Source organism: Chenopodium quinoa, unplaced genomic scaffold (genome assembly GCF_001683475.1).
Source record: "Chenopodium quinoa cultivar QQ74 unplaced genomic scaffold, ASM168347v1, whole genome shotgun sequence".
NCBI lineage: Eukaryota > Viridiplantae > Streptophyta > Magnoliopsida > Caryophyllales > Amaranthaceae > Chenopodium > Chenopodium quinoa.
Window position 1 is genome coordinate 6579854 of NW_018744633.1, and position 15785 is coordinate 6595638.

Here is a 15785-nt window from a genome sequence, read left to right on the forward strand (position 1 = left end):
ATTATTAATTTTACCATTTGTTTAGTAATATAAATTCGTGATTACTATTGATAATAAAAAATTTCACACTTTACCACTGAGAAAAAATAAAAGTTCATGATTACCAGAAAGAATTTCCCATTTTTTTATTTGCCCATGAATGAGAGTAGTCTTACGATGATCCTTTTCAAAAAGATCTTTAACATATTTTTAGCTAGTTTGACTTTTTAATAGTACCACGTGTCTATGTTTACATTAGGTAGCATGAAAACCTAGGTACGGAGTACATCGTTGGCTACATATGGTGTGATGGTTGTAGTGGTGGAAAGAGAAGGGGGGGGGGGGGGGAGAGAGGAGAGATTATGTATATATTTTAAACAAATCACTAATGTTCAACACGTTGCAATTTTAACCGGATTAATATTATGGGCCCAATTATTAAGCAAACAACGATCTTTTTTTTTTATTTTTTTTTTAAGACAACAAACAATGTTCTTGTTCGTCATAGCTTTTATGTTCCATCCCAATATATGTTGGTCCCAAATTCGAACCATTATACAAGAGCGCCTACGTAGGAACGCAATTTGGTCCAAAATAATAAAAGGAAATTTTGAATTTTAACACCAGAAAAAACAAGAATTTGATTTTTAACACTACTACCAAAAAAAAAAAAAAAAAAAAAAAAAAAAAAAAAAAAAAAAAAACTTTATTTTAACACCACCAAGATTTTAAAAAATTGGCTTTCACCACCACATAACTGATTCATGGATGGAATCTGTTAATAGGGCTCACGATGTCTACATGTCAACATATAATTGGTCCAAAATAATTAAAAAAAAATTAAAAAGACAAAAACCCTAAAATTACCCTAGCCAAATCAAAATATATTCCATCTCTTCCAAGTTTCATTGTACATGAGTACATGACACTAAAATCACAGGATGTTTCTACAGTTTAATGGTCTTCTTTTCCCATCAGAGTAAGGAGGAAGAGTAGTATCCTTCACGACTCTCACCCCTTCCTCCTTCCTTCCACTGGCTTTTGCAATATTTTTAGTCTGTTCTACCAGTATAATAACTCGATATCTCCTAAAGTCCTTCATGGCCGTTGCTACTTTCACCCTTGTCTGCACATCATCAGTTCTACAGTTTTTAATCACATTGCTCAAAACCTATTCACAAACACAATTAAACACATGTCAAAAAGACCAATAATTTAAAGAACAAAACAGTCAACTAATAAAAGATTTTTAGACCAGGAGGAGAAATTAATTGCTCCAGGTACTTTTGAGTGGACTTGAAGCATATTGGATGGCACTACAGCAGTTGGAAGTACAGTTGATCAAGGCCGCATCATACCCCATATCCACCTCCACCACCTCCAAGAGCCTCTTCTTCATTTCAATCTAGCTTTTTTCCATTGTGGATCTGTGCCAATTGCTCTCTCTCAGCTACATACTTCTCGTTTTCTCAATTTCTTGGTCCTGCATCTTCTTAAACTTGGCTGCCTCCTCAACCCTGCAATGAAAGGGAAAAGAAAGTTGCTTCTTCCCATTGTGGATCTGTGCCAATTGCATCCTCTCAGCTACATACTTCTTGTTTTCTCAATTTCTTAGTCCTGCATCTTCTTAAACTTGGCTGCCGCCTCAACCCTGAAATGAAAGGGAAAAGAAAGCTGAAAAGTGTATGCTAGTGATGCTACTACATAATTGCAATATGCATGTCAGCAAAAATTTGTTACAAGCCAAACTTTACATAAAAGATAGACAGGCTTCAAACTTTTTCTTACAAATTACAACATTATGAATAACCAGGACAGATAATTGAGGAAAGAACAATGTAATCACCTGAGTCTTTTGAGTGAAATAGACACATCTCAGATAGCACCACAGCTACAAGGTCCTTGCACAAACAAACGAGATTTAAACCATTAGGTGCTTCGGAATATAGACCTCTACTTTGTTAATGCTGTCATGTGAATCATGCTTTACCTTAGTGATGAGAGTGTTGTAGACTTGCAGGAAAAAAGGCAGCAGAGAATTGAGCTTTGCTCATGGCCAGGATTCTTTTGGTTTATTCATGGTTATAAGCCTTTTAACCTCTGCCTCCACCAGTTTTGGCTCAGACATGTCAGTTGGGTGCCAATAAGGCTATACACACCAGCCAACAGAAGCAATGGCTGCAATATAATCACATTCTATATACTGTGCTTTGTATTACATACAAGGAGAGAATAGAGTCAGAAAAAGGTGCCGTATCATTTATCAATGCACTTACATTACTTTGCCAAAAAAACAAAATGTACTTAAATTATGTTGATGCAACTATGCAAGGGATTCTAGTAAGAAGAATTTAGCTACAAGGAAACCAACAAATCTTACAAAATAAAAGAAGTCTCACATATTTAGCAACCCTTACAAATCAACAGTAAGCACTAAGCAGTATATTCATTGTATAATTGTACAGAGAAATCAGAACAAACAACAAAAATCTATAACGCAAGTAACTCACTCAAATTGGCCTAAATAAGCATGTGTTGATGAGAAGAATAGACATTCAAGCATTTAGATGATTGGATATACTAACATTTCAAGTAAAAGGAAATGTGGCAATTAGATAACAATATCAGCCGAACAATTTTACTTCAATTCTACCAAGTTTTAATACATCTTCTAACTGCAAGATAATACGAAAAATTCTCATTGCATTCTTTTTAGCAATATAACTGATTGATCAATACTCGGCAAAAAAGAAGTCATCCTGTACTTATCATGGCATTAGCATGAGACTACAGAATTTGCCTTCCGTAACATGCAAGCATTTTTAACCTTAGCCACTTGGAGTCAGTTGCTAAGTGTGCCGTCTCTAAGTTTAGAATTCATTTCTGAAAGGATCACAATGGTAATGGAATAAACATATTAATACTCTAGAAGGGGGGGGGGGGGGGGTTGAATAGAGTATGGGCGTTTTTCGCAAAACAGAAAATGTCAAGGCCTTGAGATCAGTTACAGGGCGGAATAAACTGATCTCTGTTTTACAAATCAAGACTTTGAAAACTATTTAAAGTAAAACAGTTAGTAAGCAGAAGGTTATAAACGTTTGTTTTGGATTTTGTTAAAACTGTTTAAAACAAAGAACGAAAGCAAGAATAAGGCAAAAATAAAAACAGAAATAAACACAAGGAATTGTTACGAAGTTCAGCACAAAGGCCTACGTCTCCGCCTAGGGTTGTCCAACCCGTAGGATTTTAACCAACTTTTATTTCTTCCCTTAGAGTTCTAAAGCAACCTAGAAGATCTCACTATCTTCTCTCCGTAGTACTTCCCACTACACCTTAAACACTCAAATCCTAGAAATAAAAGCTAACACACTCAAACAACTTCGAGTATTATAATTTTACTACGAAGTGTATCACTCAAGTATTACAAAGTTTAGCACAAGTGAACACTCGTATTTTTCCCTCACTTTTAAGTAATGAAAAGTAGTAAACAATGAGAGAATTAAAGCTCTTAGAATAGCACAAGACTTCTTGAAAAACTTGGATAATGAAACCGGCTGATCTTCATGCTATTTATAAGGCTTTGAAGCTGACTTTAAAACGTTGCCAGCAGTCTCTGGGTCTTCAACAAACTCCAGAAATTTCGAAGCTTTCAAATTCAAACTTCAAAGCTGCTTTTAAATTCAACGTTTATCTTCCAGCTAGAAATCTGTTACAGCATACTTAGCTTCCTAAAAACCAGGTCAGCAAGCACAAGTAACAGCAATATTTATCTTAAACAGAAATCTTATCATATTCAGAAAAATTCAACAACCAAATAAGATAAATAATAAGCTAGATAAATAAATACATTTGACAGAAAATATTATCTTAGAAACATAAAGATAAAATAAAATCAGTTACTTAAAGAATAATAAAAACATAAACATGCTTATAGCAGAATATACGAATAGGTTAGCATACTTAGCAGGATATATTCGAATATAACTTGACAGAATCATAAAATAAGCTAAGATAAATAAACTAAACATATTAGCATATTAAATAAACATTGACTATTCATTTTGACTTCCATCATCCAATATAAAACTAAGTAGGAATATAAACGAAACAACAAGGGAAACAACAAGATGGAGTCATCAATTTCCATTAACAAGTTATAGCTTTCATACTCTGCAATATCATTAACTATCAAACCATCAATAATATTCCTAAAGATATCCACACAACAAAGAAAATTTCCAGCTGAGAGTATCAAACTATCAATAATATAAGTAATACTCCCTCCATCCCTAAATTAGAAGTCTCTTTCCAATTATTATGTGAATAATAAATGCTAGAAAGAGGCTTTGTATTAAGGGACGAAGAGAGGATTGAATTTCAATTCAGGGGTTACATACATAAAGCTTTCATCCATCTGCAAGAGAGTTAAAATGATGGGTAATGTGGTTAAAAACCCATCGTAGCTGAGATTATACACTTCATAGGACAGAAGGCAAATGAGAGAATGTCAATTTTGAGGATAATTGCCAACAAAGCCATAAAGTTTAAAGGCCTCAAACTATATATAATGAAAAGAGAACAATACAGTTGGTACAAAGAATATTAAAATCAAGATGAAGCTTCTTATAATTTTTATTACTTTCAAGTGATACAAAAGTAATGGTCAACTGTAGAACAGCCACATACCTGATGCACAAATTTTTCCAAAATCTCATGGTTGTAAGTATTGAAACCATCTCAAATTCAACTCAATTGATGAACTTTCGCAGCAACTCCTTATCACGAAACAAAAGGCCGGTGAACAACGAGAATGTGTCGGCGTCAGCTTCAAATCCGTTGCTAACCATAATATCTCGATAGTGTAAGGCATTTGGAAAGTCATTGTGTTGAATAAATCCTTTTATAACCGTGTTATAGGTTATACCATCTGGAAAGCAGCTCTTTTCTTCCATATTAGTGAGAAGTTGAACAGCTTCACTCATGAGCCCTTTCTTGCAGAAGGCTTTGACCATTATATTGTATGTTTTAACATTAGGTTGCAGACCTTTTGTTACAAGATCTGAAAAGAACTTTGCTGCATCTTCAAGTTGTCCAGCCTCACACAAGTTGTCTATTAGGATATTGTAGATGACAACATTTGGCTTAACACCATTATCCTCCATTTCTTCAAGCAATTTCACTGCCTCATCAAGTTGCGCACTTTTGCAAAGGCTGTCAAGCAAGGAGGCATAGGTGACAACATTTGGAGTAACTCCGGCAGCTAGCATTTCCTTGAACAATTTACGTGCATTTAGGATTCTATTGGCTTTGCACAGTCCATCAATAAGAGTGCTATAGGTAACAACATTAGGTGTGATATCTTTCCGAAACATCTCTTGGAAAATGTTAAGGGCCTTGTCAATGTTTTTAGCCTTGCAATATCCATTAATCATAGTGTTGTAACTGAAAAGGTCAGGCTCACAGCCATTTTTTGTTATGAGATCAAGTAGGTTCTCTGCATCTTCCATCTGACCACGCAGACAATATCCATCCAGTAAGGCAGTATAAGTAATGATGTCAGGAGTCACACCTTTCTCAATCATGTGCTTTAGAATGGACTGAGCTTGATCAACACAACCATCTTTACAAAACATGTCAACCAGCATGCTGTAGGTCTGAACATTTGGTGCTATGTTGCTGTCTAACATCTCGGTCAGCACACGCTTAGCCTCATCCCCACAACCGGAATTGTAGAGGCCTCGAACCAAGGAAGTAAAAGTGACAACATCGGGTTTAATGCCCTGAGTTTTCATGGAGGAGAACAGGTCCAGGGCCTGTTGTAACAACCTGTCCTTACAAAGACTATCGATGATAGTGCTGTATATAACAATGTCAGGCTTAAAATGAGATCGAGATTGCATTTTGTTGAGCAAAGTGAGAGCAGACACATTGTCGCCAATCCTACAAAGTCCTTTGACAATAGTACTATACGTAATTAAGTTGGGTTGGAAACCAAGCTTGAGAATTTGATTCAACAAATGAGCAGCTTGGGGAAGCTTATCAGAGTGAATATTGCCATTAATTAAGGTGTTAAAAATGACAGAATCAAGGGGATGACCAAGCTTAATGATTTTACCAAGTAGAGAAAAGCCGAAATCAATTCTGCCCAGATGACAGTAGCAATTGGCAAGAATACCAATGGAATGCATATTGGGTTTAATACCAAACAATTCAAGCTGCCGGAAGAGAGAGATAATGGTGGAATGTGGATTAAAGCGCTTCAATTTAACAATAGCAGTAAATAACTGATTGAAATACATGACAGAAGGAAGAGGGCGCAAATTAATCATTTGATTATATAGAAAAAGGGGGGTTTTAAGATCGGAAAACCCTAATTTGGATTGTTGAGTAATTGAAGTTAGAAACAACTGACGATTTTGGAAAGAAGAGAAAAGTCGAAAATGGGAAAGAAAAGAAGGGGAAAGAGAAATACCGGCATTAAAGAAGAAAGCAGAAGCTTTAGAAGGAATCATCATCATCATCATCATCCCTGAGTTTCTCGCAATCTTGGGTCTCCTACTCCACTTTGTTGCTTTTGAGTCTTTGACAGCCTTCGGTGTAAAATGGGTGGGAAATCTCATTTTGACTGTACGAAATAAATTATTCGTAGTATTTGGATGAGTTCTTAAAAAAAAAAAAATAAAAAAAAAAAATAAAAAAAAATTACTTAGTAAATACGGTTGCTACAAACATTCCTAATACTCCATCGGTTTTAAAATACTGGTTCCATTTCTCCGTGTGCAGAGATCTAAGAAAAACTGAAGAAATAATAAAATATGGAGGTAATGGGGTAGGGAAAATAATAAAAAAAACTCAAAAAAAAAAAATAAAACAAAAATAATGGAGAAAATTAGAGGAGAGAGAATATGGAATTAATAAATACGGAGTAAATATTTATGTTGGGTCCACTAGATGAGAAAGATTGATTGAATATTTTACCAAATAAGGAAATATAATAAGAATGTAAAAATGGCTGAGAAAGGAAAAATGAGCAAGTATTTAAAAACAAAACGACTGTAAAATATGTGTGAAAATTTTAAGGTCGGCTGGATGTACCTTGCTTGGTATAGACAAAAAAAATGTGTAAAGAACATATACGTGTTTTGGTAAGAACATAAAACTATTTTGTAAAGAACATCCAATTTTATAATTTTTATTTTTATACTCCATCCGTCCTATAATATAGTTCTTGTTTGTATTTTTCCACAGTATTTAAGAAACAGGAGGAAAAGGCGAATAATATACATTAATAAAAGTAAAAATACAATCGTAAACAAAATTTAGGGAGAGAAAGTATAATACATGTGCAAAATTTAAGGGTAAATTAAGAAGTACAATAAATAAAGTTAAAAAATTTAAAGGTATAATAGACGTTACATATTATCCAAAAAATAGAAACAAGAACAAAATTTTAATTCTCCTAGATAGGAAAACAGGAATTATATTATGGGACAAGTGAGTATCTACTGTGGCGGACCCACGAAAGCACAAGCGTATCTAAAAAAAAAAGTGTTCAAACATATCGCTTATTTAAGATAAGTGGTCCGCTTTCCATGTTAAATTAAAATAATAAAGACATGTTGTCTTAAATAACAATATAACATGTCTCTTTTAGGCTGCTATACTTGCTGCTTCCATGTTAAAAGAAAAGAGAACTGTTATTTATAAAACAGGTCTCTTAGGGTTCGTTTGGCATCACTATGGTTTATGTTTTTTGGTTTTTTTGTTTTCTTAAACCATATAATATGTGTCACATAATGAGTAAAAAATTATTCAAACTTATTAAAATCATGATAATTTTGAAAACTGGCAACAGAAAAGTGGAAACACCTTTTTCTTATTTCTCGTTTCCTGTTTTTGGTTTTTAGTTTTAAAAAAAAAAAAAACAAAAAACGATGCTAAACAAGCTCTTAGATTTTGGTTTTTTTTTTTTTCATTGAAATAAATACTTTTACTTATAACTGTACATTTTTTTTAAGACTCTCATTAAGTTATAAAAAAAAAAAAAAACTGTAAAGTAGTATAATATATAATTTTGAAATTATAAAATGTATATATTTATACTTTACTTTTTTAATCACCATACATACTACATAATACAAAACATAACAATAAAAAATTAAAATGAGTAACTTATTATTCTTAAAAACTCCTATCTACACACTAGTTTGTTACTCCGTAATTAACAAGGATAATGATACAACTAATTTAAAAGGAAGCAATAATGATCTACATGCAACAATACAAGGTCCACAAGATGGTTGGGGGAAGACTTTTGAGTTTTGATTGAGTAGTTTCGGTTGCATTTTCCATCCATTGGTCCTACTTTGTTTACTAGCTACCCGCACCAGTGGACCACTGACAAAAGTGACAAATCCAAATTCAATCCATGAGTCATAAGTCCAACTGTTTTCGTACTCCGTCAAAAGAAACGATTAATAATATTACGGCGTACTTGTAATTATTTTCAACGTCAACGTGTTACACGGAGTGTCGGAGTAAAATTCATTTCATCTCTATTCAGTTCAGTTCAATTCAACACAGTTTAGTAAATTAGAATAGCCTCTTGGACCGTTGTTATTGAAATTGATTATCAAGTGGTTACTAACCGCTTGTCAAAAGGGGCCACCCACCTCACTGATTTGGATGCAACTCTTTTGGATGCTATGCTATGAGGCTGATAATCTTGCTAAGTACATTCCATTTAATGTTGAGCAAATTTGGGAGAAATATGTGCCAAATGATGTCTCCTTACGTACTCATGGATAATCTTATATATTAATGAACTAGATTAGACCCGTGCGATGCACGAATTACAAAAATTATTGAAACAAAATAGCTCATTTCTATTATTTATTTTATTGTACATACTTATAAATTAAATCATAAAAGATATGAAACTATCATCATAAATTACATGAGTAACAAAATATAAAAATAAAAGCATATTTCTAAATAGCAATTTATTTATTCCAACCAAAAATAAATTTTATTTGTTTATTGACACGGTCAAATTAAAAGATTGAAATGAAAATGATTAAAAATAAAAAATAACCAATTCAAAAAAAAAAAAAACAAAATATATATGACATCATAAGTCATTTGGTAGGGAAAAATTTTCAGAAATTTGAGAGAGAAGGTGATGTCAGCAGATTTTTGTTTTAGTTATAGTTAATAGATGATTAAGCCTTGTGCTCCCTTTCATAAAAAGAAATAAATTATAATAATAATAATTCATGTAAAAAAGATTAAATAAATCAAATTAAACAACACCTTTACGTGATTATTGATAATTAATTTTGAAATATTATTCATTATTATGTACTCGTATACAATTGTACACCATTGTTTACTCTATTATACACATCATTATGCACAGAATTTCTTGTTTATGTGGAACTAAAACAAACATGCAATATAATACAAGTACTTCGTAAATATTGTTCAATAATTTTGTATGTGTGGTATATATATAAATCTAGATGTATAACAGACATCTTAGATAACGTGAAAGTGATAAATCAGGAAGGGACATGTTCTCCTCACATGAAACAAAGAGATTTGGTCTGATTTTTATAAAATTTAATTAATGCAGTGTATACTGTATAGTTTGTTTGTTTTGTTTTTTTTTTTGGACAAGATGTTTTTAATACAACCTCCGTTAATGGTTATCTGCAACTTTGGAATTTTTTTATACCTCACAAATAATACCCCAAAGTTGCAGATAACCATTAACGGAGATAGTATATAATCAGTCTCGAAATTTGTACGAGTGTACATGTTACTGATGTTTATTAAAAACCCTTGCTGTTGTAGGACGAAGTAGGATGTAGGACTATTAATCATAAATGTCAAGGAAATACTCCCTCTGTCCCTAATTGATTGCCCCAAACCACAAATTCACTTTATTAAGCCTTTGGGCAAAAAATGGTGCACATGGGTTGGCACAAATATCAATGAGGAGAGAGATAGAGAGAGTGGAAGTGGGAAAACATGCCAAAAGTAGTATAGGGCAATCTTATAGGGACACTTTAAAAAAAATAGAGCAAATAATTAGGGACAGAGGGAGTAAGGAGTATCACCTTGTTTTAAATTTATTCATAAAAAGTGTCATGAAATCTACTTGTCAATTAACAACATGCACCTCCGGCTCCACGTAATAGTCATAATTTTCATAAATAGTCACTTTCTCTTTTAAGGGGACATGCCATTATCTTTGCGCTCTCTTCCTTAAGTGGGAAATCCCAAAGAGTCAATTTTCACCGCAACTTCCAGAGAAAAAATGGATATTATATTACAAAGATAATATTATAATAATGGTACCAATTATATGGATGTATAAAATACTTTTATGTTGTATACTTATATGCCAAGTGTACCATCATTTGTTCCAAAGTTTTATTTTAGGTAAGATTAATATTAAACTATGTGAAAATTAAGTCATAGTACTATCTCTGTTCCTAATTGTTTGCTCCACTTTCTTTTTTAAGGTGTCCCTAAAAGATTGCTCCATATTATTTTTGGCATGTTTTCTCACTTGCACTCTCTTTATCTCGCTCCTCATTGATATTTGTGTCAACCCATGTGCATCATTTTTTGCCCAAAACCTTAATAAAATACATTTATGGTTCAGGGCAAACAATTGGGGACAGAGGGAGTAGTAATGCACTCGATGTGTAGTTAGGACAAATAATAATAATTTTCTAACAACATCAATTTAAATTAAATATAGTTAAGATAAGTTTTAAACTAAAATAGATTTTGATAAATTTTGGTCAAGTTATTAAAGCTCAATTTACAATTTTAAGATAACTTCATCTTTACTCATAAAAGTGAAAATAAATTCTGATTTTAGATAAATAAAAATAAGATGAATACACAGCCACACGCACTATAACAATATAAATTTATCTCTCTTATAAACACTACTAAACCTAACTACATACAGTAGTATGTACAATTATTTTGTAAATTTTGATTTTTCTAATCTCTCCAAGTCTCCATAATTTGCAATTCTTTGATTTATCTAAGTTTATAAAGCATATATGTTCTCAATGCGTGGGAGGTTCGAGAATTATTGTTTACGGACTACTTTACTTCATATATATGCATCTCTCTTGTGCATAATTCTCATAAAAAATGTCATAATATTCTTCATTCAAAAATAATTTTATTCTTAGTGGTGATATACATAAGCATGCCTAATCTAATGGGAGCGTACTATTCCATGCGCGATTAGAATTGAAGCACCATAACATTCGTGTTTCGTGTTTAAGCTACTTGTAATCATTAATCAAGCTAGTCCTTTCAAACTGTTTGCCTAATTAGACTATGTGTGATATAAACTTTTTCCCTGTATTTTGTCCCTACCAATTAAAAGACGCACTTTCTATTTTAAGTAGTAATCAAACATTATATCAAATTAATTTTCTTTAGAATAGAAAACCCATTGAAACAATTATTAATTCATAGTAGTTTTACACTATATTCTCGACTTTAATCATACACTAGTACACTACTGAGTACTGACTACTCCATCCAACATACCCTAATCCTAATAAATTTTAAGCAAACTCCAATTGATCTCTCATCAATTTCGAACCGTTTCATCATCACTCTAATCATCATTATCAATATGTTCTTGTAACTTCAAAGTAACATATATCTCAATTATTTAAAATCTTCATCTAAAAAATTCACATAACATTATAACAAAATAGAGAAATTTAACAATATAACTATTAGATTATACATGGAACCACACAAAAGTTAATCAACAACGAGTTTAGGTTATCAAACTAGAGAGTATCTCCATAAACCTAAACGACTTGACATGCCATTAATAATTACGAAGCATTATATATATATAAACCCTATACATAATAATAGGTTTATATGTATTAATCTTTTTTTTTTCTTTTTTTCCAAATTCTGAAATCAATGAACATAATACACAACTAAATTGAACCAAATAAAGATACTAAAAAAATAATAATAACAAAAGCAGCTCAAATTTTAGTTCGCCTAACTTTAGAAATTTGGTTGTTGAAAAACTCCTTAACCTCAGCAAACAACAACTCAGCTTCAGGCAATTCAGGAAAAACGTAAAAAGCATGAATAGCACTAGAATATTCCACCAACTTCACATCTTTCCCATTTCTTCTCAACCACTCATAATACCTCTTTTGCCAATCCTTCAACGGGTCAAACCCGCCCACAAACAACAATGTGGGCGGGTATTCGACCCGACTTATATCTATTGCATTCGGCCCACTTACATTCACGGCCCAATGATCACAGTCCAGCCCATCTGGTAAAAACGCCTTCCACAACCACTGGGTTCGATCCATTGACACAACTGGCGCACCCTCGAGTTCGATTTCCGAGTTGACTCGCTCTTTCCCGCCGAAAAAGGGTTGGATGTTGACGAGTCCGATGACTTTGAGGAGAGTGAAAGTGGAGGATGATTTCGCGTAGTTTACGGCGAGGTGGTGTGCGAGGTTACCGCCGGCGGAATCTCCGGCGAAGAATACGGTTGACAAGTCAGCTTTTTCCGGCCAGAATGGGAGGTTTTTCCGATTATCGGGGTTGTCGAGGAATTTAAGGACGGCGAAGGTGTCCTCGTATTGGGAAGGGAATTTGTGTTCCGGTGAGGGGCGGTATTCGACGGAGCAAACGACGGCGTTTAGTTTGCGGGCGAAACGACGGCAAACGGCGTCGTATGCGTTGGAGGCGGCGCTGAGGAAGGCGAAACCGCCGCCGTGGAAGAAGACGATGATGGGGAATGAAACGACGTCGGATTTGTGAGGGACGAAGAGGCGAAACCAGAGATTGTTGGAAGGGTCGAAAACGACGTCGTGGGTTGAGACGGAGTTGTAAGGGGTGGGATTGGGTCCGACGCGGCGGTCTAGAAGGTTCATGAGGATGCGGTTGATTGTGCCATCTGTACGGCGGACAATGTCGGTGGCGAAGTTGATGGCTGTGACTTTGACACGTGTTTTGAAGGGTAGTGAGAGAGATTTAATGGGTGAGGGTGTGGTGTTAGTGGTGGTTGCCATTTGAGGAGAGAGAGTGGGAGTGGTTGAAGAGAGAGAAAGAGAGTGGTGGGAGAGAAGAAGGAAGGAAGGAAGAGAGGGAGAATTTATATGTATGAAATTATGAATTATGAATTTGAATTATGATTGTTGGATTTTTATGGATAAATTATTGGGTGATAGATTTAGCCAGGATTCTAGTGTTGGTTTATGCAACTTGACTAGTGTATCCGGATGCACAATGCTGAGTTATTGCTAGTAGATTTTAATTTTACTCGTAACGCTTATGGAGAGAGATTTGTTTAAGGTGATGGGGATTGGAGGTAAACCGCTCGTTTATTTCACTATATAGGGATTGAGTTCGTGACTAGGTATGGAAGGGATTGGATAGATATGATGAGTTTTAAAAAAACAAATTAAATTTTAGTTGAATAGGATGAGGTAGTTAAAAAGTAAGTAGGGGTAATTTTGCCCCTAATTCGATATTCTAAGTATAATACATATCAACCATGAGAAAACACTTGTTATATTCTTAAATATCTCAGTCTCCTATATTTTCGAGATCTAATATTATTACTATTCCTTATCCTAAAAATTGCATATAAAATCCTTTATTGATTAAATTAGGATGGAGTGTTGATATAAAATGCGTATAAATTTACACGTTAATTGGTGAGTATAATTATTGTTTCATTTAACCAACCTAATATTTCCACTTTTGACTGATAAGGGTGCATATATTGATCGTTTATCTAAATAATTAAGAATATGGTGAGGTAATAATGTGATAATAATGAGGAAAAAGATATAAAAAAACATTAGAAACTACAAAAAGTATATGAAAATCTTGTTGAACTAATTAATAAATTAAGGGTTTTCCATAAATTAAAATAAAACATTAATTTACTCCGTTCCAAAAATAATGTTTATTCCATGAAAGTCTAAGGAGGAGCGAGGAAGCTACATTGCTTGTAACCCTAATCTGGAGCATTAACTGTAAATATAATAAGTTAATGATGATGGTTGTAGTATGATTATTGGGAGTTGGTTTGAAAGATGAGAAAATAAATGAAAAAAAGAAAGAGTAATGGGAGTTGGAAATTGTTGGTTGTGATTTCATGCAATTGTATTCGAATCTATTTTAATGGAGTCCTACTATACATGTCATGTATTATGTTGGTGCACATTTCTTTTCGATGCCAACCAACTTGAAGTCTTTAGTCTCAAAAAATCTTCCCAAAAAAGAAAATAATACCTAACTTTTAACCCTTACCTTTTCATGTTATAGATAGAAGACTTTGCAGTAGTAAAACTTTAAAAATTAAATCCCATCCATGCAATGTAGGCATGTAGCTAAATAGACACTTCTAAAGATCTAAGTCTCTAATTACCTCATCAAATTAACCATTGTGTTGCAACATATGTTGAAAAAATATACTTCTAGTATTTAAGTTTGATATGGAGTGAAGAAAAATTTACTTGGCCTGGGGCTCACTTGGGGTCGGTCAGGGCCTATCCTTGGTGGTTGTTCCGCCTCAAGATAGACAAGCTTGTGGTGGATGTTAGTTGTCGTAGTAGTTAATTAATTAATTATATATATTAGTTTCCGATGCTTGAAATCGTTTTCATTTGTGACATGATACTTAACCGTACCATTAACTTTTCATATTAACTCATTGATATACAAAGATACAATACAACAAATCCTAGGTTGAATGAATAAATATATAAGTGAAATTAAATTATTTATCTTTCAAATGCTACTTCAAAAAGTACCATCACTTTATTTTGTTGTTATTATTATTATTATTTATTTATTTATTTTGAAATTGACACACCATTTATCATGATGGTGAACAGTGAACTGGTGACAAGAGTATGGCGTAAAATGACAAAAAAAAAAGTAACACATGAAAATATCAATTATATTTATTTATTTTTAATAATAAGGATGAAATTTGGCATGATTTCACAACAACAAAAAAAAAAAGGGCATGAAATATTTTAAAATTATGTAGTAAAAAATGTAAGGATGGGAAGTGGAGTCGTATTAGCTTTAATTTGTAGCTAGGGAGGTGAGTGATGAGTCTTGTTGGCGTTTTGTTCTTCTCATAGTTTAAATTGAATTTTTCTTTTGACTTGCAGCTTGTTAGTTGTATAATAATCCCTTTTTATTAAATTGGTATTATTGCCAATTTGCTACCTCTTTTATTGGTTTGTTTTTAAGAAGGTAGAATTCATTTGAACTACTTGTTTCTATATTTGTGAGCCTTGTGTTAATGATAGAATAAAATTGTTAGTTGGTCCACTTTGATGAAAAGGAGGTGACTTTGGTGAGTGAAGGAACGGGTGGGATTAGAATTGGATGCTGTAATTCTGTAAAACTTGTCTTGTACGTACGAAACTAGTACGTAGTAATTTGACTATTTATTCCAACTTTAATCATATTAGATTTTCCTAAATTCGACACATGTTACTTCATTTTCTCCATTTGATAATGGATATTGTTTACTCCTCTCGATAAGTGTTACATTTTGATTTTTTTTTTTTTTCGCTGTTCACTTAATGGTTTTAAATTGATTAACTTACTAATATATAAAAACAAATGTTATTGTATAATACATTGTTGGATTTGTTATATTGTATACTTCCATAATAAGGGATATCAATTTTTCACTTATACACATATTATTTTGCAAATGCAAGACTCTCATCTCATGTAGAGATTGGGAA

General features: G+C 33.1%; 2 protein-coding genes across 2 annotated transcripts; both read right to left on the reverse strand.

Moving 5' to 3' along the window:
- Positions 1–3971: 3971 nt before the first annotated feature.
- Positions 3972–6855, reverse strand: LOC110701348 (putative pentatricopeptide repeat-containing protein At1g12700, mitochondrial). Its single transcript, XM_021878998.1, has one exon. It carries the CDS (start codon positions 6597–6599, stop codon positions 4728–4730), a length of 1872 nt encoding a protein of 623 aa, XP_021734690.1. The 5' UTR covers positions 6600–6855; the 3' UTR covers positions 3972–4727.
- A 4932-nt stretch (positions 6856–11787) lies between these two features.
- Positions 11788–13389, reverse strand: LOC110701349 (probable carboxylesterase 18). The gene has a single exon (XM_021879000.1). The coding sequence runs from the start codon at positions 13074–13076 to the stop codon at positions 12027–12029; it is 1050 nt and encodes a 349-aa protein (XP_021734692.1). The 5' UTR covers positions 13077–13389; the 3' UTR covers positions 11788–12026.
- Positions 13390–15785: the final 2396 nt, after the last annotated feature.